A 22,588-nucleotide genomic window follows, 5' to 3' on the forward strand; every position below is an offset into this window, starting at 1 on the left:
GATGATTACACAACTAATTATTTAATTTAGAACAAAGTAAGTTTTATATGTGATGCTTAGATATCCTAACTTAAGATCAGGGATAGAAAAACTCCATAACTGAACAAACTCTTTAACGAGGCGGGGAAGGATCTGATATGGAAATGTATTAGTTTACAGTTAGCATTTAGAGCAGCTGAGCACACAGAAAACCAGTCACTAGCAGATTGTTTCACTCTACGTGAAGTCACTTCACAGTTCGCCTGTTTTAAAAATTAATAATCACAAAGGGGTGCTTAACACAAGCCTCAAACATTATAGAACAGAGGGAAGACTGAAGTAAGAACAGGCATCTTTGCTATCACACTCTAAAATATTAAAGGATGCATGAACCCCAGTGATTTCCAAGTAACTCCAGTTTGATTTCACAAAATAGTGTTGCTGAGGGTAGGGGTTATATTAGAATGATGAATGGCATTGAACCATATTTTCAGTATCTCATTAATTTAACCTTCACATAAAATATTTATGAATTTATGTTTCTTACTGTTTGACTAGAGTGTTGCGAGAGCCTGTGGACACAGGCTCTTCAGGAAGGACTAATAGAGAAGACAAGAATGGAGAGTGTTATAGGGAAGGGAGGAGAGGCTCAAAGCACAAAGATTTGGAGCAGGTGACAGGTTTGTCAAGAGCGTATGGGTCAGAATTGGAAGAGAGGCCAAAAATACAGACATCTGGGGGCACCTGCTACAGACTGCCTGATCAAGAAGAGGAAGAGCATAAAGCCTTTACACAGAGCAAGAAGTCTCACAATCACAGGCCCTGACTCTCATGGTGGTTTTTAACCACCTCCATGTATACTAGAGAGTCAAAACCACAGGCTACAAGCAGTTCAGACTTCTGGAATGCAATGGGGACAATTTTTTGATGCATATCAAGATGCTTAGTCAGATGGACAGGCTGACTAAGAGGGCTGGATCCCTGAGCAGAGCATGCTAATAATGAATACAGCAGAACTGGTTTGAGACAAAGGCGGTCCTGCCTCAGTGACCACGAGATAACTGATCTCGAGGGAAGTGAGAAAGGTCAAGAGCAGAACATGGACTGGGGCTTCATGAAAGTCTATATACATGTGAAAGTATGCACTTGAAGAAAAACCAAAACTTACTATATGTTTGAGAGTATATAGAACCCATATGTTAAAATGAACAGCCATGTTTAAAAGGCATAGTAGTGAATACTTTTATTTGAAGTATTACAAACCCACTTACAGCTATTTCAGCAAGTATATCTGGATACAAAAAGATTTAAAGGTCAGGAAGCACTGTAGTGTTTCTGTAGTGTACTAGTGTAGTAGTATTACTGCTACTGCCCATAGGCGATACTGTTACTATCCCAAAGGCGGATACCCCGTTCTTCCACTTCTTCTACCTAACACAAGGCCTACATAATGAAATTGTCTTGTAAAAGGAAGAAAGTGCTGCATGTATCCAGGCTACTACACTGTCCATATCACAAAACATCAACTACAACATACACGAGTTACATCGTTAAAAAGATTGCTAACAGAGCTTTATACCTGTTGCTAGTAGGGAATTCTGCATTTTGCTTTAAGAAGCACTAAATACACAGCAAAAGGTGACAGGGAAGTATGAGAATAAGACGACTAAGTAACTGCCAACTCCCTCAAGAGTACATAACCGTATGCTGGACAGAAATGAAGGATCTCCGTATTACAGACATTTGTTACCGATGCAACATCCCAATAACATAAGTACAGAAAAGCATATATACTGTGTATATTAAATCAACACAAAAAAAAAGGTTTTGTGCTTCCAGCACAATCCATAAACGAATAGGTCTTTTTAAGTACAGGTTTTCTATTATTCAGAAGTAAAATTAAGCTGGCAGTTAAGATCTATGAACATGAGCACCTATCTTCACACTTCATAACCAATGGTGAAAGATGAAATAGATGAGCAAATCTTTCTCATGTTTCACTGAAAACAACTCTATCTCAGCAGAACTTGGAGGCCTCCAAAATGACAGAGAAGTAATTTAGGACTTTAAAATATTTTCTTACAGGATAATCTATTTCAGTTGTGGTCCACCAGCATTTTTATGGTCTTTTTTCCCCTAAAAATCTTCATTTTCTCATTGCTTTCATTGACTGTTGAAAGACCATTAAAATGTATCTTTTTTTTACTACACTTCCCTTGCATAAATAATGTCCTGTACCTGAGGATCATCTTGAAGTGTTAGTCAGTTTGGGAAACAACTACATTGGGAGCACAAATGAAGAGCTATAACGTAGATCTATGTTTTTTTCATAGAAGTCTCCATCAACACATTTATTTGTGCTTCTGCATAAAGTAAAATTCAAGACAATAAAATGCACTGGTTTGAGCAATATTAGGCATAACCATTTGAAACAACTTAAAGTGTTATTGTTCCTTAGAGGGTTAGTCCACTTATTGTGAATATTCACAATATGTAGAACATGTATTCTACTGTTTCTGTAAGATTTACACACTCTGGAAACAATAAGCATTGCTGTGCGATACATGAATATTATTATGGCTCTAAGCTCTTTTGTTATGATAGGAAAAAGGAAATACAGAAGTTAATGGGTGTATGGCCATTTGTATTGTGAATTAGTGACTAAGCGATTCTGAGACTAGTCGTCAATCTTTTAGACCATGTTAAGGACTCTTTCCCCCGCCGCTCAGAAAAAGCAATCTTAACTTGATTTGTGAAGAAAATTGTCTTTAGGAGATGATTCTGTATAATTATAGAGACTATTCCTATCTTTACTATCTACATTTTAAATCTCTACTGCCTGTTTTTACTTAAAGATATATTCCACATTCTACCTGGACTTCTTTTCAGTCTCCTCAAGGATACAACCAAAACCACTTTGAAAGTAGGATTCCAATTTTCTGTCTTATTTTATAGGTGCCCCAAAAAGACAAAAAGGCATGAAATTATCAATTTTATTCTTAAATATTATGATTAGCAATGCAACAGATACTATTAGCAAAGTATCACAAAAATGCATAATTTCAGTGCTTACCTTTTTCCTCAAAATCTTTGAATACAAAATGTTTTTAGAAACAAACCCTAAAAATAGATTAAACATAACTGCAAATAGACTACTGAGCACTATACTTCTTAAGTAAAAACTGCTTTTCTTATTACTGTTTTCTTACATTATTACATATGCTTTTAAAAATATGATTTTATTGTTTTTCAGTGCTTGTGTTTAAGATACTTTAGTATTAAAATATCAAAATATTAAATTAAGAAAAGATGATAATCTCATACTGTTCTAGGAACTTAGAGCACTAATAAATAAGTGTACTGCTTAAAGAAAAAAAGCATTACAAGGGAACGTATGTCACTATTGGACTGTATCTCACTGCACTTTATAAACAACATCACATACAACAACAAGGACAGTCCCTGAAAGAGCTGCTCAGCAAAATTTATAAAAGCAGAAGAAATATCCTCATGGAAGTTTTTACCCATTACCTGCAGAGAATGAAGAAATAAATAAGAAGCTTACCACTTTCAGCAGTGAAAGAATACTGGGGATTCAGTGGAGAGCTCAGAGTGCCTGGCAGTCTTAGCTTGGAGTGTGGTGACAGCAACGACGGTGCAGGAAGCAAGAGATTTGAGCTTGCCTGTAATAGGAAAGACAAATCAGAAAGTGAAGTGTAATTTCCTGGGTTACTTACTGATGCAACAGCTAAACCAGAAATGTTTGCTTAGTGTAAATAAGTATTAAATTCCAGGAAAAAAATTAAGACTCAAGTTGACGATAAATAACAATTTCAATGGATGAGGTTTTTTTGTTTCTTTGTTTGGGTTTTTTTTAGAATGTTTGGAGACACAGACTTGGATAAATTATTGATACAGCTATAAATTGAATTGCATGGTTACATATGGACACAAGCTCTCAAGCAGTGCAAACAATGGAACAAAACTGTTTGAACTGGCATCTCGTTGCATCTTGGTTTATAAAAATAAAATTACATTTATACATGGTTATAAACTGATAAATGTAAAATAACTTCTCATTTTTGAGTACTCAAACTGCACTACATCTACTAAGAGATTACTCAATATTAGAACGAGAGAAAAAAATCTCAAACCAGTCCTAACACAAAACTGATTTCTGCAAATCAATAAAGCATACTTAGACCAAAACACCAGATACTTCCTTTATGTAAACTACACAAAAAATATCTGCAGTCCTAATTTCCATAGCAACAAAGATAATATAGTTAAGATTGGGTTTGCTATGGAGTTTCTTGATATACATGCAGCTATCAAAAAGCCAAAACCTTTCCCAAACTTTATTCTTGACATATTATTTCCCAGAGCCTGTGTAAAAAACATGTTATGACAATCTTAGGTTTTTATGTGATCCAATCGAGAATTTTATTGTTTGTTAAACGTATTTTCACTGGCTGCCTTGATAATACAGGTGTGGGGGAACAGGCCTTAAACAAAATATTTGTAACTTTCTTCAAACAAAATAGATTTATATGCTAAATTTTTGAGTTATTTACATAAACCAACATAATTCTTGACTCTTTCAAAAGTCAAGCCTATTCCACAATAATCTAGGATAAACGCATATGGTCACTTAATCCAACTAAAAGCCCACAATATGTGGAAAACTTCCTTTGGCATCAATAAACTCCAGATCAGACTCTTAAACTTTAGTTGTGGGCCAAAATAGGACAATGACATTTTGTAAATTTTCAATCTATTGGCTTCTAAATTCTGTTTAAAGAAAGGAGACACAAGACACTTAAAGTGAATCAGTGGCTTATTTCCAGAAGTGATATAATTTATATTACTGCTATTTTTGTCATTTAATACATATAAAATAATTCAACAGGTTTCAATAATACCAAATATTTGGGATTGGCAGGTGTCCTGGAATGCAGGTAACATAGCACTAAAAAAAGTGTGTTGAGTAACTTGACTGGGCCACAGAAGATATCTGCTATCATCTCCTCCGTATTACTAGACTAGACCCTCATTCTAACGTATCTGGGTTTTGTGTAGCAATATGGATTTAATTCTCCTGAAAGAAGTTTATAATAAAAAATGTCATTTACTAGTCAAGTACTCTCTCAGCAACTGCACACAATTGTAAAGGCTATACTCCAAAACTGACCAGAAAGAAAAAGCAAGACAGAAAATCAGATCAACCATTGAACATGATTTTTTTAAAAAAAGGCATTAAACCAGTTAGATTTTACTGCAATGTTCAAATTTAACAGGATGTTAGTAAATAGTAGTTATGAAGTGTAAGTGGAATGGAGGGGCCTGTTACTCTGAACAACAATAAAATCAATCTGCTTTTCTTACATTTATATTTGCAAATGACTAAGTTTCTAATGTTTTCTCTGCTACAGACAAATATGGTGGAAAGCCATCAGCTTATGTGTTTACTTGAAAACAGAAAAATAATCTGTTCTGCAAATGTGTCCAGCTCAGCTTCCCAGTGTTTCATCTTCTTTTATCCACTGTTAGCTCTACTGCTTTCTGCAGTAAACCAAACAAGATCTCTCTGCATGATTTTCTTGCTGAGTGCGCACTACACCATCAGTGATACAAACATATGTTTTCCAGTCAAGTAGTCTCATGAAACCGTTTTGGAATTCTCTTTCAAATTTGCTATCAAAAAGCGGGTTTCAGACACTACGTGGGAATAAAGACAGATTGAATATAGCAGCTTTTGGAAACCAAACGAAACACGGCAGAGCAAACTATTAAAAACTAATACTTAACAGACACTTTCCTGGTGCATCCTGGAGGGGAAAAAAAAAATCAGGATAAACTTGCCTGGATTGTTGTGCTTCAATGAATTATAGAAAATATATGGAACTCTGTATGTAAATTATTCCTGTACAGTATTTAATTCCCTTCTCTTTATTTTCCTGCTGTATTACCCAAATACTCTCTCTACTTATACATACCAAATAGCATACTTCAAAATCACATGCAGTCGACATGTGCATTAGAAGACTGAGCATACAGTCCTGAAGATTTAAGAAAACTGGCCTTTTTTAAATGAAAAATAAGTTCTATCCTACAACTCTTCCTTCCTCTCCAAGTCCTTAAAAACAAGACAAGACATTTCTATAAAAGAAATATTCAAAAGAAAGTTTTAAATTTAAGCAGTCTTATAAGAGTGATTCATTCCTCCCCTTAATGGCAGTGAAGCTCAGCACTGGTGAGCTATAAAAGACTGCCCAAAGCAAACACAAAATCCGAGCTTTTATGACCTTTCTGTTACTATCTCTTAAGTATTATTTAAATCTCTAAAAGGCCCAAAGAGGAAAAAGACCCACAATATTATACGAGAAGAAGGAACCACACAGCTAATAAGTGAGGACTGACAATTCAGCAGAACTGTTTCCAGTTGAAGTACACTGTCCTATGAAGAATAATTAATTCTCCTACAACAGACAGACTTAGACTACCTACAGAACAGAGTGAAGCAATCATTTTTTTGAAACACATGCTGTGGGAAGGCATTGCTAAATACCTTTACAACAACGAGCAAAGTTGGCTAAGATAGCCAACCATCAATCTACTTATTTTTCACAACATGCTCTGCTTGCTTCATGCAAAAACCACAGCTTTATCAAAGGCACAGTTTACTACTACCCTGAATTGAGTAAAACTAAGAGTTATAACACTCATGTAGTTTTTGTAGCGAAAAAAAGATACCTACGTAATTTTTGCCAAGTTTAAACAAACCTGATTTGCATTTTCTTTTTTTGTGTTAGGGCAGCTCTATGCAAATTATGCAAATACACATTCTCAGTGGAACTAGTTTTCACATTAAAAGTAAATTGCATGAGACAAAGACCAGAATAATGCAACACTTGACAAGCTGACAATAACAATTTCTCTTTTTCTGAGAATGCAATTTTATGACCTTTGCAGCCAATATGATCTATATTTGCATATATACTTGCAAGTCAAATCAAGTTGCCTAGCTCTATACTACCCTCCTATTCTTTTAGTTTTAGGCTTCCCTTTTGAAACTTTAGGCCTATAGGACACTGTTTTTAAAGACAGTTAAAAAACATTATTAAACCATGATTCTGAAGAATTTAAAAGTTGACAGTTGAATTTTAAATAAAAACAAAACACAAATTCTGCCGTTTTTCTCAATGCTAGAAGAAAATACATGAGCAATAATGCTTAAAGTACAAGTACAGTACTACAGCTTTTAAATTTGCAATGTCAGTTTCAATCAAGTTTACACCTACGTGAAAATGCAATCATTTCTACAGTAGTAGTCTAAGGAGGACTCCAGTGAAGGCCGGAATTCGATTGCGATAGAATCATAGAATCGTTAAGGTTGGAAAATACCCTTAAGATCATCGAGTCCAACCGCTAACCTACCACTGCCAACTCCACCACTAAACCACATCCTCAAGCACCACGTCTACCCTTCTTTTAAATACCTCCAGGGATGGAGACTCCACCACCTCCCTGGGCAGCCTGTTCCAATGTTTGACAACCCTTTCGGTGAAGAAGTTTTTCCTAATATCCAACCTAAACTTCCCCTGGCGCAGCTTGAGACCATCTACTCTCGTCCTGTCGCTTGTTACTAGGGAGAAGACACTGACCCCCACCTCGCTACAACATCCTTTCAGGTAGTTGTGGAGAGTGATTAGGTCTCCTCTCAGCCTCCTCTTCTCCAGGCTAAACAACCCCAGCTCCCTCAGCCGCTCCTCATAAGACTTTTTCTCTAGACCCTTCACAAACTTCATTGCCCTTCTTTGGACATGCGATAGGTGCACTGCAAACACTTAAGAGACTAATCTATTCTGCTCTTAAAAAACTTCTAAACAGGAAAAGTGAAGACAGCTAAAATAAGGTATCATCCCGTTACACATAGGCAAAACCAAAACATACAAACATTGTTTGTCTGATGCTAGCTAGTGTTCCCCTAACCCTCCCTACAGACCTCTTACTCTGATTATCCAGATCAGGAACTCATCTAGAGGCCAGTACAGTTCCCTTGTAATTTGGCTGCTCCATCGTTTTTCCCCACAGAAGCCCAGAAGTGACCAGGGCATACATATGAAAATTGAAGCTATAAGGTGCTTGATCCTACAGTTTAGATATAACCATTGCCTACAAATGAAATGTCTCATCACACAGTAATTATATATATTTAATTCCTTAGTTCTGCCAGAGTTCTGGGATTTCAATTACAGGCTTACCACAAAATGTTTTTTAAAAAAAACATTGTTAAGAAGAAATTAAGATTACTATAAATATTTGGAATACTAAGGTTCTTTCTTTTAGTCACAAGGAAAACCGAATTCTTTTCACAAGACACAAAACAGTTAAATACAGGCTTAGTTATACACAGGTTGTGTAAATTCACTCAGCCATCAAGCACTGAGAGTATGACTTTTCCTGGACTGGATAAAATTGGCATTTCAGCTTAAGAACATACCTCAGTATACACTTTTTTGCGGAATTGGCCAACGCCATTGCCAATAACAGTAAAAAGTAGATTTGTCTTGCTTAGTAAGAGCCAAGTGGATGACTATGCAAACTGTGACCTCTTCTAGAGGCTGGTTATGATTCTTGCCATCAAAGAACACATGACGGGGTGGGGGGGAGGCAAATACAAACAACCTGACTGTAGTAGTTACATTTTAAAAACGTCTTTTTCTTTTTGTGTGTAAATGAAAAATGGATGTAACCTGTGTCGCATACAAAACAAACCCAAAGATACTTGTCCTACAATTTTCTTTCTCTTCCTACTAAGGAAAATAGACACCAGAAATTCTTCTGACTCACAGCTTATCAAATACATATGGAAACCTACTCCTCTGTACCTGCTGGCAGAAGACATTAGGACATAATTCTAAATACCATATACAGTTTCAGGTAATCATGTAACCACTCAAGACATTTGAAACCTCCCCCCTCCCCCATCCCTTCCCAAATATTTGGTTAGACTCTAGGCTTTTCCCATCATACATAAAATCCTTTTCTGGTAGGTTTTTAAAATTTAGTTTTGTTTCCCCCACAGAAATGGTAGAAAAGAGATATTTCTGTGAAAGTTTCGTTATAATTTCATTATCATTAAATGTAATGTATCCATAGAGAGAAAGGTAAAAAAAAAACCCCAACTGACCAGATTTCCCCAGAATAAGCAGCACTTTTGGATGCAAAAGATATAACGTTATTTTCTATATCTTTTGTTTGAATGAAAAACAAATTGCTTTCCTCAGCTAACAAAAAATAAATCTGTGAAACTTTAAACCTCTAAGAATTTTTAAATAATCTTATATCCTCTTTAACTCTCAATTTACAGTATCTCAGTATTTGAGCCACAATCAATGTTCCTTTCTGCACCCATGTTGCAAAAAACTCTATCACAGCCCCAATGATCATTAACAAAAGAAATTGTCAACAATGTTATTAAATTAATTGACTCAGTGCACATTGATGGTATTTTCTTCCATAAAAAGTTCTTAATAAAAGCTGCTTTCTCCACACCTTAGCAACAATCAGCCAGCTGGCACAAGGAGATATAATTTGCTGTCTTTTACCAGGATGAGTGAATCTAGCTTTCTCTGCTCTAAAATATGATTTGAATAAACATAGTATTACTCAGATGTCCCTGTTTACTTTGTTCAGCAGGGAGAAAACAGTGAGTAACTTTTCTTTAACACTGTACAAACGTTTATGGTGAGAAAATGAAGATGGTGAAACTGGAAATAAAGGATCGATCAGTAAAATCCGCATACATTAAAAATGCATAATACCATCTTCACATCACAGAATCACAGGTTGGAAGGGACCTCAGTGATCATCTAGTCCAACCTTTCTGGGAAGAGCAGAGTCTAAACAAGATCACCCAGCACCCTGTCCAGATGACTCTTGAAAGTGTCCAATGTGGCCAAGTCAACCACTTCCCTGGGGAGGTTATTCCAATGGTTGACTGTCCTCACTGTGAAAAACTTCCCTCTGGTGTCCAACCGGAATCTCCCCAAGAGCAATTTGTGTCCATTCCCCTTTGTCCTCTCCACGTGACTCCTTGTAAAAAGGGAGTCTCCATCTTCTTTGTAACTACCCCTAAAGTACTGGTACATGGTGATAAGATCCCCTCTGAGCCTCCTTTTCTCAAGGCTGAGCAAACCCAGTTCTCTCAGCCTATCCTCATAGGGCAGGCTTCCCAGTCCTTTGATCATCTTGGTCGCCCTTCTCTGGACCCCTTCCAGCCTGGCTACATCCTTTTTGTATAGAGGGGACCAGAACTGTGCACAGCACTCCAGGTGTGGCCTGACAAGCGCTGAGTAGAGTGGGATAATGACTTCTTTCTCTCTGCTGGTGGTGCCCTTTTTGATGCAACCCAGCATCCTGTTGGCCTTCTTGGCTGCAGCAGCACACTGTTTGCTCATGTTGAGCTTCCTGTCTACCAGGACCCCCAGGTCCCTTTCCACAGAGCTGCCCTCCGGCCAGGTGGATCCCAGTCTGTGCTGCACTCCCGGATGATGTTTTCCCAGGTGCATGATCTTACACTTCTCCTTGTTGAACTTCATGAGGTTCTTGCTGGCCCACTCCTCCAGCCTATCCAGATCTTCCTGCAGAGCAGCTCTCCCTTCTGGAGTGTCTACTTCCCCGCTCAATTTGGTGTCATCTGCAAACTTCATCAGGCTACACTTGATGCCATTATCCAGATCACTTATAAAGATGTTGAATAACATTGGGCCCAATATCGATCCCTGGGGGACTCCACTTGTGACAGGTTGCCAGTTTAAGAAAGAGCTATTTACCACCACCCTTTGGGTGTGGCCTGTCAGCCAGTTCCCCACCCACCGCACAGACCACTTGTCTAGGCCATAACACATCAATTTCTCCAGGAGAAGACTGTGGGGGACCATATCAAAGACCTTGGAGAAGTCCAGGTAAACAATGTCCACCACGCGCCCCATGTCAACCAGGTGTCACTTTGTCATAGAAGGCCACCAGGTTTGTCAAGCACGATCTGCCCTTAGTGAAGGCATGTTGGCTTTTCCCAATCACGTGCTTCAATTTACTTGTGATGGCCCCCAGGATGCGTTCCATAACTTTCCCAGGGATTGAAGTAAGGCTGATGGGCCTATAGTTACCCGGATTCTCCCTCAAGCCGTTCTTGTAGATAGGGGTAACATTTGCCTTCCTCCAGTCCTCTGGGACATCCCCCGTTCTCCATGCCTTCTCAAATATTATGGAGAGCGGCCTTGCGATGATGTCAGCCAGCTCTCTCAACACCCTCAGGTGGATGGCATCAGGGCCCATTGATTTGTGGGGGTCAAGCTCCTGTAGTAATCCATATACTAACTCTTCCTTCACCAATGGTGGGTCGGTGTTTGGTTCAATTGGCAATTTTGTTCCCAAAGCCTGGGACCCTACAGTGCTGGTAAAGACCGAGGTGCAGAAGGTGTTAAGGACCTCTGCCTTTTCTGCACCATTGGTGATTGATTCTCCTTTTCTGTTTAACAGTGGGCCTATGTTTTCCTTCTTTTTCTCCTTATGGTTGACATGTCTGAAGAACCCTTTCTTGTTATTTTTTATGTCTATAGCCAGTTTCAATTCAAATTGGGCTTTTGCTTTTCTGACTGCGTCTCTGCACTCTCTGGCTATGCCCTTGTAGTTCTCGGTGGATAATCCTCCACTCCATTTCTGGTGTGCTTCCCTTTTGGATTTGAATGGACCCAGGAGGTCATGGTTGAGCCATGGGGGCCTCTTGCTCCGATTACTTCCCTTTCCTTTGTAGGGGATAAATAGGCTTTGTGCTTCCAATAGAGAGTTCTTGAAGAATTCCCAGCTTTCACTAGCTCCTTTGTATTCCATGGAAGCTTCCCATCGAATCCCTCCCAACTGAGCCCTGAGCACACCGAGGTTTGCTCTTCTAAAATCATCTTATTTTACCCTCTAATATTATGATGGACATAGTTTTATGCTAAAAAATGAATGTAATTTATTTCTCATGTCTGACATACCTTTTATATAAAACTTAAGCCACTGAGAGAAATACAATGCTGGAAAGGGTCAGTAGTGCAACACAATCTTTTGTCACTGCTGACTGCAGCCTATTATTGCTACTTTAGACCTCTATTCAAATTAATGTCAGCAAATATTATGCAATAATTAAAGACAGACATCCTGTGCTTACAGCACAGGTGAAAGGCCATTGCTGTGTAAGTGTTATTGCCCTCATCCTTTAACTGAATTCATACAGGTCACTTACTTCACTTGAATAAAAGCTTGAGAGTATGCACGTTTAAATTCCGAATTCACAGTAAAATTTGTAACAACTCCCTACGATAATAGGAATCTGTGTATCCAAGAAAAGATGCACACAATTCCTCATTAACTTTTATAATTAAAAGTATGAAGAAATAGTAGAGATAGTTTGAAATAGAAATGCCTTACATCTACTGCCTAACGCTAAATAGAAGCTTGGAGAGATGAAAATTTCTTTAATATAACTAAACTGCATATTCAGAGAATTCAATAAATATTCCCATGACCAGATATTCGAAAGTACAGTCTTACCATAAAGAGCCATTTCAGAATCTTTATGCTCCATGTTAGCTACCACTCTAGCAGAACATATCAGAGTTTGGTATCACATCTTACTCTGGAGGAGGCTCAAGCTGCATTTCTTCCAAACTGGAAGGCATATTTATAATGCTTTACCTATTCCTAAGGTAACTACCCAGTCAATGACATTTATTTAATATGTAAAGGCAACATATTTTACCTAATTGCGGTAAATCCATACAGACCAGCATGACAATAGAGTTTGTGAAACTCCTCATGTCACATCTGTGCCAAAAGTTCCTTCATCTACAAAATACAGACAATAGTTTCCTTTCTTCTACATCCATTTTGACAGTGTTGGTTTAAAATTCATCTCGTGTTTGCTAGAAATGAGGAATGCCTAGAAAAAATTTCATACTAAGCAAAGAATATTCTAACATAGGAAAACATTACATATTTTAAGAATCTGATCTGCTTCGTAAGATTTTCACAGAAGAAAAAAAACCAAACCACAGAAAACAAATGCTATTTGTTCAACTGTTTCTAACACAGGCAACATAATTAAAAGTGGCAAATTGAATGAATTGACAAGGAAAACTAATTACCATTTGCAAAACCTTATTTTAGAGCAAACTATTTTCTAAAGACATGCAAAGTAAAATTCTGGCAAAACTTTCACATGCTATTAAGTATTTTACCTATCTATCTAAAGCTTCTAGTAATACTTCAGTAATTTCATATCAAGTCACTTCATTCAATCACAATGATTCAACTGGCAAATATAAAAAAGGTTCATAAGAAAATGTTGTATCCAGTAAATGAAATGCACAGGGTTATAGGAGTTCAGATCCAAAAGTTGTTCCACTATGACTTATAAAACACATCCTTTAAGTCTGCCCCTGGGAGTAGCTATGTTTAAAGTAGTATTGCAACAGAATTTCCTAGAGTAAGAAAAGCATTTCCTAGCATTCTGAAGAGGAATACTGGAAGATGAATAGGGAAAAGTATACAGCACTATTCAAAAGCACCTCTTTAAGTTTAAAGCCCCACTCCAGTGGAATGTATTGCACAGGTCATCAGAAAAATGACTGCCTATGTTACAGGACCATGTTCTCCACTAATAAGATAATTAATAAACTAAAACCCAAACCTATCATGCAGTGGGCCATATGGATCTGACTTGAAATTGCTATATGAGCAAAACTGGAAGAGAAGTAACCTTAATATACTTTTTAAAATTCAACTTAACTTTAATGGATTTTCAAAATTATTCACTAATCTGATGTAATGAAAGGAATATTAATAACTATTGTGGAGAATTACCACACAATGCAATCATTAATAAGATGCTAATGCCCCACACTTGTCAGTATAACTTTTATATATACTGTATATATACTCCATAACATAATTATGCTGGGTTAGATCAGAGATCCATCCTCACATTTTTCAACAGTAAACTGTAGCAGATAAGGTGCATAAGTTTAGAACAATCTTTCTCCTATGGGCCCTTCCATTTTCATCACTCAACAGTTTCTGAACTTTTTAAGCATCACCTGGCAGTAATACTGGTTCATTGGGCCAATAGCTTTTGCTGAATCTCTCCTTCACAAATTTGCCCAAAATCTCTGTGACCCCATGTACACTTCTGGCCTTCACACCATTCTGTGTATGTAACTTCAGTGCGCATCCCCACTTCAGATGTGAGAAACAATTTTTTTCCCCAATAGTGTTTATGATTTCCTATATTTCTGTCACAGCTTTCTTCTCACCCATCTCTACCTGCACAGCCTGCAAAGCTGAGGAGCTCTAGTCAATTTAATCTCATTACATGCAAGGTCTTTTGGCATTTGCATTACTCTTGTTTGAACTTCTCATTTTACTGTAGTCTTTTTCAGAAGGGGTGTCCAGAACTAATTAGTGTTGAATATACAGGCTCATCCTGAATTTCCTAAGTAAAAAACACACAAGCAACCTCCTCATATGAATTTTGGAATGGATCTTACTTATGGTTTCCTAAAAAACATTCAGCTACAGTTTTGTTTTTAATGAGAAATAATATTAACTGCTCCCCCCCAAGGTGTGGCATACACAGTAAAAAAAAATAATTGGCTTCCTATTCATTTGCAAGTTTTCTTTGGGAAAAATTTAAGAGAAACATACGACAATTCTGTGAACTGACTCAGTGAAAAACAGGCTTTAAAAATACTGCAGATTTCTTATACATGATAGATAAGATTACAGAATATCAGTACCTCCTCCATCAGTTTATAGATAAAAATTTTCATGATCAAGTGAAAAAGCTATTTCAGCCTGCAGAGACATTGCAGCATCATCTTGTACTTGGCCAAAAACATCCACAGAATTAACAACGTATTAACAAGAGTCCTCAGTACTTAATATATTATGACCTCTGGTTTTCCACCTTCAGGTAGAACCTGTAGTAAGTTACTAAAGGTCTCTTTCTCCTCCCAATCTGCACTAAAACTCAGAAGCCAAGCATGGTATTTCAGAACCTACCAAAACCAAGATGACCTGGAGGACAGATTCTTACAAGACTGACAATAGTAGCATAAAAAACACACACCACTTTGCCATCCAGCTCTGCCTCTAGGTCTTCCTTGCTGACAAAGGGACAAGTTTCCGGCCTCTTCCACTTGATGGCTTAGATAGTATCAGTACCATGTTTATGTGTTCACTACAAAGGTTGCTTTTTTTTTCCTGAAAAGCAGTGGCTTTAAATTCTGTTTTGTTTTCACACAACAACATATATTTTGCATCTCAACTAAATTCTAAAAAGAGACCATCTGGAAGGACTACACAGTATAGTATTTGATGGAGGCTATATCAAAGCATCATAAGACCATACTTTATAGTCATATAGCTTAATGATGAAAGTTCAGTACATTTGATGCAATCCAAGATATAAGCCTCTGGATTCTCTTATAGTACCTACTCCCTTAATGTATTCTGGCATAGTAATAAATATACTCAAAGGACAAAAAAAAGAAAAAAAATCAAAAAGACAAATGGTTGAAGTAGTTCTGTATATAGGGAAGAATACATTTCCAGTCTACTTGTTTAATATTGCACTTAAAACCCACTGAGTATCAGAATTTTGGTTACCACTTTGATAGCCTTTTAATAACATTCTTCAGAAATACAGCAGAAAGTAAAGACTGGAAAAGCCAAATATACTTTTAATTAATTTAGAAGTATTCACATATTTAGAGATGAGGTAGCCAACATAAAACTGATTCCAGGACTAGTAATACAGAGTATATAGATATGCTGTCCTTCAGCACTACAAAGGTTTTTTTTCTCCTTCAGATTATAGCATGAAAGTTTTGACATCTGAAAAATCACAATTTCAGAGCTAGGATATTATACTTTTAAAAGAAGCCCTTCTCCCCATATCTTCATAACATATATCACTCCCTTGTTATGCAGAACTATAAGCAGGTATTTTGATTGCTAGATGGAAGTGAAATTTTAAATACATAAATAGTAACAATGAATGAAAAGCACTTATGAGTCCTTTCAATGACTAGAGATGGGTCAAAAACTTCTGTGAATAGAAACATACATTAGCATTAGTTCCTTGAGGCAGAAATAAATAATAATTGCTGCCAAGATTCACTATATGGTAACTTCTCTATGTGGTAAAGAAGCTAATTCTGCATTCTGGTTTCATAAAGAAATTCATATTTACCTTTTGTAAGAAAATGTCCTAGTTTTTGTGAATTACTAAAGCTTTAGCCCAGTATTCAACTCTTGGTTCTAATTACGCATTTTCTGGGCTAACAAGAATGGTAATGTTGCAGAGGAGGAGAAAAAAAAGAAATCTTCCTCTATCAGTCATTAAAGTTCCTGTTTGTGTAGCAAAGAACAAAAAAGAAAAAAAAAAATGGTTCTAAAGGAACCTGGAAAGGAGGCACTGGTCACAACACAAAAAACCCCAATCTCATATAGGATCAGAATATTCTCTATTTTTATCTAGCTCAAACCAAATTTTAAAGGTATTCACATTACATTTTCAAATCATATATTTAAGTTCTAGACCTCCAAACTTTACACTTACAAGTTAATTTTATATCCATGACCATAAAACATGACCCCAGGAGTGACCTCAGGCCAGGTTTAATGTCTACAAGGTATGCTGCCAACATGCCTGTCCCAACATAGTAATCCCTACATGTCTGTGACAAGGCACTGGCATGTAAATGTGACCAAAAGACCAGTAAAAAGCCTACGTAGTTTCCAGTTCCCTTTTATTTTTCCTGTCAGACAAATACATACAAGATAACACCTGCGTTCTCATTTGGATTTTCATATTCCATCCCTATCACAGGGCAGCCACCCTACATGTGCCTTAATAAAGACTCCTTTATCTGTTTCGTTTGTCTGTACCCAGACATATTAGCACATTCTCACATATGTGGCTGAGTGGCAACTTTTATGAGCCCTACTTTGACAAACACTTTAGCAAAGCATTTATGTGAGTACACATTCTAACAAGCCTTCCAGCAAAGCCTACGCTTACACATACATCATTTTTCACATGAAAAAGGGAGTTGTGCACACCTAAATGCATACACATCTGAAAATGTATTTCCCAATTACAAATAGTAGACATTTCAAGTTTTACTGTTGATATAAATAATCTAGGGCTGTCCAGAATCTCTGATAATGCAGGCAGGCAATACTGCACTCACATGAAAGAAATTATCATATCCCTGCTTGAAAAGGAGGTATCACAGGCCCCTGAGCCTCATGGTGGATTGCTGAAGAGATGAGTATCAAGAGCCCTTTCAATGGAAAGAAATCTCCTCCCAATACCTCAGTTGTTCATAAAGCCCTGCAAGAAAGTGCTCTCAGTTTTTACCATCATCAGTGCTCGGTGACAGACACCAGACTGGATGCGGACTCTTTCAACTGCCATCCTGAACTGTTTGGAAACCCACACGGTGAGAAGTCTCAGGTGACCCTCTCTGACCTCTCCCATATATATGGTCCATGGGTTTGGAGGATGCTGTCCAAAGCCTTGATCATGACTGCTCACAGTGGGCTTACTCACCCCAAACTAGTCATTGACTAATGAGATTCCAGGGTTACGAAACTCCAGTAGCTGAAAGTTATCACATCAAACACAGTTGTAAGCATATCTATTTCACCTAGCTACATGGTTCCATGGAAGCAGTATGTGGTTCTGCTAAAACAGATCTGCCTCCCACAGCCCAGAATCCCTTGCTAATCGGGGACTAAACAGTTGCAATGATAAAGACTCCCAGAAATTCATTATCCCTGTCTTCTTCCTCAGATAACAAGATATCCAGAAGAGTAAAAATAATTACTTCTGGAATGTCTTCCCAGACGCAAGATCACATGCTCCATTCTCTCCATATTGTGCCTCTCTCTGACTGATAAATAACTTGAAGGAACCAGGGCTCACCTGCAGATGAGCAGGAACAAAATAAGCAGAAAACAGAAACAAGACTTGCTTCCTTGTGTGAAGCCACATGTAATCGTAGCAGCAACATGCTACCATTATCCATGTGAGCTACAGTGTGGTATAGCTTTCTTCCAGACAAGTTTCAAAGCACAGGCCTAATGGGGATGGTCCAGGCCAGGGAACCAGTCTAGATCTAATCCAAAACAAAACCCCTAAAGCATGGTGAGAGTAGCTACAGCATCCTCAGTAACAACTGCTTTCACCTATTCATCTGCTTCTTTTGTGCTTCACTACTTACTAATGCAGAAAAAGCCTAAAACTACATAAAAAAAAAAATCTATATGCACTCAAAAGTACTAAGACAAAAAATAAGTGCAAACCTAAATAAATTTCATGTCATTGCAAACAGTAATGTATGCAAACTACACAGCACTATTCAGGAATATTCTGCATTCTTTTTGCATGCAGAATTGTCTTAGGTTGGGGAATTTAACTTAATTAAATTTATTGCCAGTTACAAAAGCTTCAATTACTGATTCAGGTATTGAGAAACAAGACGAACAGTCAAACACACACCCAAAGAAAACACTTTTCCTCCCTCTTTTTTGTCTTATCTTTGCTTCAGACACCTCCCTCTCCTCCTTCTTAGTCCCCAGTCTCCTTGCTTTTGCCATCATGTTACACTCAATCCCTTTGGTAAGGTGATGGGTGGTGCAGTAGAGTGGAGTTAGTGCATAGTGGCTTGCTCTTTTTGCCTCTCCTTGTTTCTTATTCATTTCAACTGCTTTAGTGCGGATCCTCCACCAGCTGAAATCCGCTCGGAGAGTGCACCTGTCCAGCATGGATTCCTCCATAGGTTGCAGTCTCTTCAGAGGTGTACCTCCTCCTGTGTTTTCTTTTGTGTGTCCTCACACATCTGGATTTCCCTTCATACCTACTCCATTATCTCCCGCTGTATCTCCATCTGTGCACTGTTTTGCATCTCCTGCATCACCTTTGTGCCTCCTCCTGTGGCTCCTCATATCCCTCCTCCTGTATCTCCACTTGTGCCTCCTGACATATTTTTCTTTGTGTTTCCTCCTCCACTCTGGTGCCTCCTGTCCCTAGTAGCTAACACCCTTTATTAAATATGTTTCACAGAGGTACCATATGCTCTTCTGTTTGATTCCAATTTCAATTGTGCAGTGGGTCTGTATTGTCCCTTTGTGGAGCTGGCTGGAAACAGCTGTGCTCAGCACAGGGCAGTCCATGATCTCCTCCCACACAGGTCTGCTGGGCAGCACCCCCACTACAAAACCCCTGCCATTTATATCACACACAGTTCTAAAGGTGAATAGAAAAAATAAGAAAAAAAAAAGAATTTTCTAAAGCTTAGCCATAATGACCTATGGAGTAAATCACATGAATGGCAATGGGCATCAACAGAAAACACCCCTTGTAATCAGTACTTTTAAAATGAAAATAACTTAGGTTTATGCAATTAATCTCTTGTACACAGCTACTTACAGGTGTATTAATATCAGCAAGAGATGATCCATTTCTGAAGAACAGACCCCAAGACTACATATATATGTTTTGTTAGATATACCAGTCCCAGAATATGAACTTTAGCTGAGAAGACGATATACTTCTGGAAATTAATTAAATTTGACTTACCATAACAGAATCAAGTTTTTGTTTCACCTTCTGCGTTCTCATTGATGCTCTTGCAACACTGACAAACTGATCTGCTGGAGACATCACTGAACTTTTTTGTACAGGAATTTCAGAAGAACTGCTAAAGAACTGTGGCCCTCTTGGCGCAGCTGTGGTAAGTGACGAACTGACATCTTTTACGAGCTCAGCTTCCCGTTGTGCAACTGTAGAAATAACCAATATTAATATATCAGGTAAAACCTTACACTGCCATAAGGAAAAAAAAAAAAAAAAAAGACAACATCACTGTCATTTTGCCAGCCATGTCTTCAGTGAAACACCACCAGAATCTGTACTAATAGAATTACAGGGAAAACCTGAAAATGACATGAAATTTTCCCCATGCTACCCCACTTCTCCCAACTCTTCCTGATCACAATGTCTCCCTTGTCATCTGTGTTCAGTAACCATTCACACAGAACCAATATTTTTGTATTGCTTATAAACAATAGTGATCTCCATGCAGAAATATTATGGGGTGGGGGGGAAGAGAAAGGAATGTTTTCAAAGGCAAGAAAGTTATATAGCTTGCACTGAATTCAAGTCAGCTATTTTACTAGGTAAATTTCACATTTATTTACAGCCTAGTTCAAGTGAGCTTATTATACTTGAGTTAAATTTCAGAAGTTGCTAGACATATATACAGGCACAGGAGGCATTCTTAGGAGGTAGTCTACTCTAGAATACAATATTTTTCATGAAAGTTGTGCTCACTGTCATTTAAACAAATTGTTTGACTTTTGCGATGTTTTGTACTGTGGCCTCAAGCCAACAAAGGTTAAAAGAATTATTCATGAGAGTTTTGTTCAGGATATTCATAAAACTGTTGGTGTATGTAAAATGCACACTGTTGGAGTCTTAAAAACTGTGTCAGTGACTAAAATTAGTATTACTGTATGATTAACTCTTTCAACACTAAGGCAGTAAGACTATCTCCTGAAAGCCAAGTGTGTGCTTTTAACCAAAAAAGGAACAAAGTTAGTAACAGACAACGTAGAAAAGACCACAACTATGCAAAATCTTACGGTCAGCAGTGACTTAGTTAAGCAGTGAGATGATACAAATAACTACCAGTGTGATATCTGTGTGATCTCTACATATTTATATATACACACACACACACACACACACACATATTTATATATATAAATCTACCCTATTAGCCTTTTAAAGGTTCACTGTTTGCTGAACAGTCAAAACATTTTAAAGAAATCCTTCACCCGAAAAATTTTCCATTGCTCTCTAGAATGCAGGTTATCTTACTGGGTTGAAGTTTAGCACTGAATATTGATTGTGAAGTCATTCCACTTTATTTTCCTGTAAAAGTCAACCAGTTCAACAGACAAATAACCTAAACTGTGAGATTTGATATGAGTAATCTTGTTAGTACATGTTGTTTAAAAAGCAAATAAAGACAGGATTAGCTTTATAAATTTGCGTTCACTGCAAACATAATTTAAACAAAAATCTGTTACAGATATGCAAAAATTTATTGCAGAATTCATATCAACATTACCTACTGTCTAGATGCAACATGACATCTGAAACTATGCCCTTAATTGAAACAATGACACTGCTAAAGCTAACCACAAACACAACATCAGAAAAGCCTGCAAAGGACAGTCCAAATTTTATTTTGTATATCAAAAATTCAAAGCTAGCATTTAATCACTTTGTCTTTAATATAACATGGGGAATAAACATGTCTCATAATCACACCACAGCCAAAACACCGTTTATTAAAACAATCTATACACTGTCATTAATTAATTCCTATACAGCCCCTTAACATTACTTTGTAACATAGCCAGCACAAAACAGTGAGATTTCTGTTAAGCTAGTCATTAATTTTCAGAATAGTAGTATTTTCTTGATCCATAATCCACCTTGATACTGAAAAGGGGCTTTTAAATATTTACATGATGTTGCCTATATATGATAAAGTGCTGTAAGTATCACACAGGATGACATGCAATAACACATTTAAACTTGGGGTTGCAAGGGACCTCTGGTGATGAAGGCAGGGTCACATTCAGTTGGGTTTTCATGTCTCCCAGGGTAAAGATACGTATTATCATTGAATGACCCTTTTCCCTTCAAAAGAAGGACAAATACTAGCAAATGACTTCTGAAAATAAATTATTTACAGGTGTGTATAAAGAAAATTTGTATTGTACCTTTATAATCATAGACGTATACAAGTATTGGGTGGTTTTGACCAAAGGCACAAAATGACACCATGTGTTCATGTGGATGAAAGGCAACATCACGAAGTGGAGATGTGAAGGGGAGTTCAGAATATATGGCCACCTGATCTCCTACAGAAGTGAAAAAAGTTTATTAACACTACGGAAACATATTCGATACAACAAAATAACAGTTGGTTAAAGCTTGCATTACTACATTACAGTGATTGCCATTGTAAATAAATATTCTTCAATCCATTTCCTTATTGAAAAGTAGTATTTGGCACAAGAGACGAAATACTGCATGCTTTTAAATTATTGACTAAGTCAGAAAAGTTAGTGCTGTTGCAACAGCTGCAGGAAATCCCACAGGATGCATCAGGTTAGCTGACTTCTCTTGTTCTGATAAGTGAGTTCTGGAAAGGTGGTGTTCCACAGTATTTGTTTGTGCTTGCGTTTAGCCAGAGATAGCTATCTTAGTTGTGGATTTCAATTACATAATACTGAGAATAGGAATGAAAGTTGAGAACAAAATTATTTAAAAAATAAATAAAATTGGGTCTTCAGCTGATGGCATTATGAATGCAAGTACAGTGTGTAAGCAAGAGTCAATGCCTAGTGAAAACATATTACTGACAAAATTTATCCCTCCTCTTACTTTTATTCTGCTTTAAAGTTTTCAGAC

At 37.3% G+C, this 22,588-nt stretch overlaps 1 protein-coding gene across 3 annotated transcripts in view; it reads right to left on the reverse strand.

Annotated features, from left to right (window-relative positions):
* AHI1 (Abelson helper integration site 1) overlaps window positions 1–22,588 on the reverse strand; it is a 98,125-nt gene that overhangs the window by 42,062 nt on the left and 33,475 nt on the right. For all 3 annotated transcript variants that reach the window (XM_075087697.1, XM_075087696.1, XM_075087698.1), the window contains exons 17-19: window positions 21,895–22,035; window positions 19,679–19,881; window positions 3,545–3,662 (exon numbers count right to left, since the gene is read on the reverse strand). In XM_075087697.1, the coding sequence (XP_074943798.1) occupies window positions 3,545–3,662; window positions 19,679–19,881; window positions 21,895–22,035 (462 nt within the window). The remainder of the gene's footprint in view (window positions 1–3,544; window positions 3,663–19,678; window positions 19,882–21,894; window positions 22,036–22,588) is intronic.

Source organism: Phalacrocorax aristotelis, chromosome 3 (assembly GCF_949628215.1).
Source record: "Phalacrocorax aristotelis chromosome 3, bGulAri2.1, whole genome shotgun sequence".
Lineage (NCBI taxonomy): Eukaryota > Metazoa > Chordata > Aves > Suliformes > Phalacrocoracidae > Phalacrocorax > Phalacrocorax aristotelis.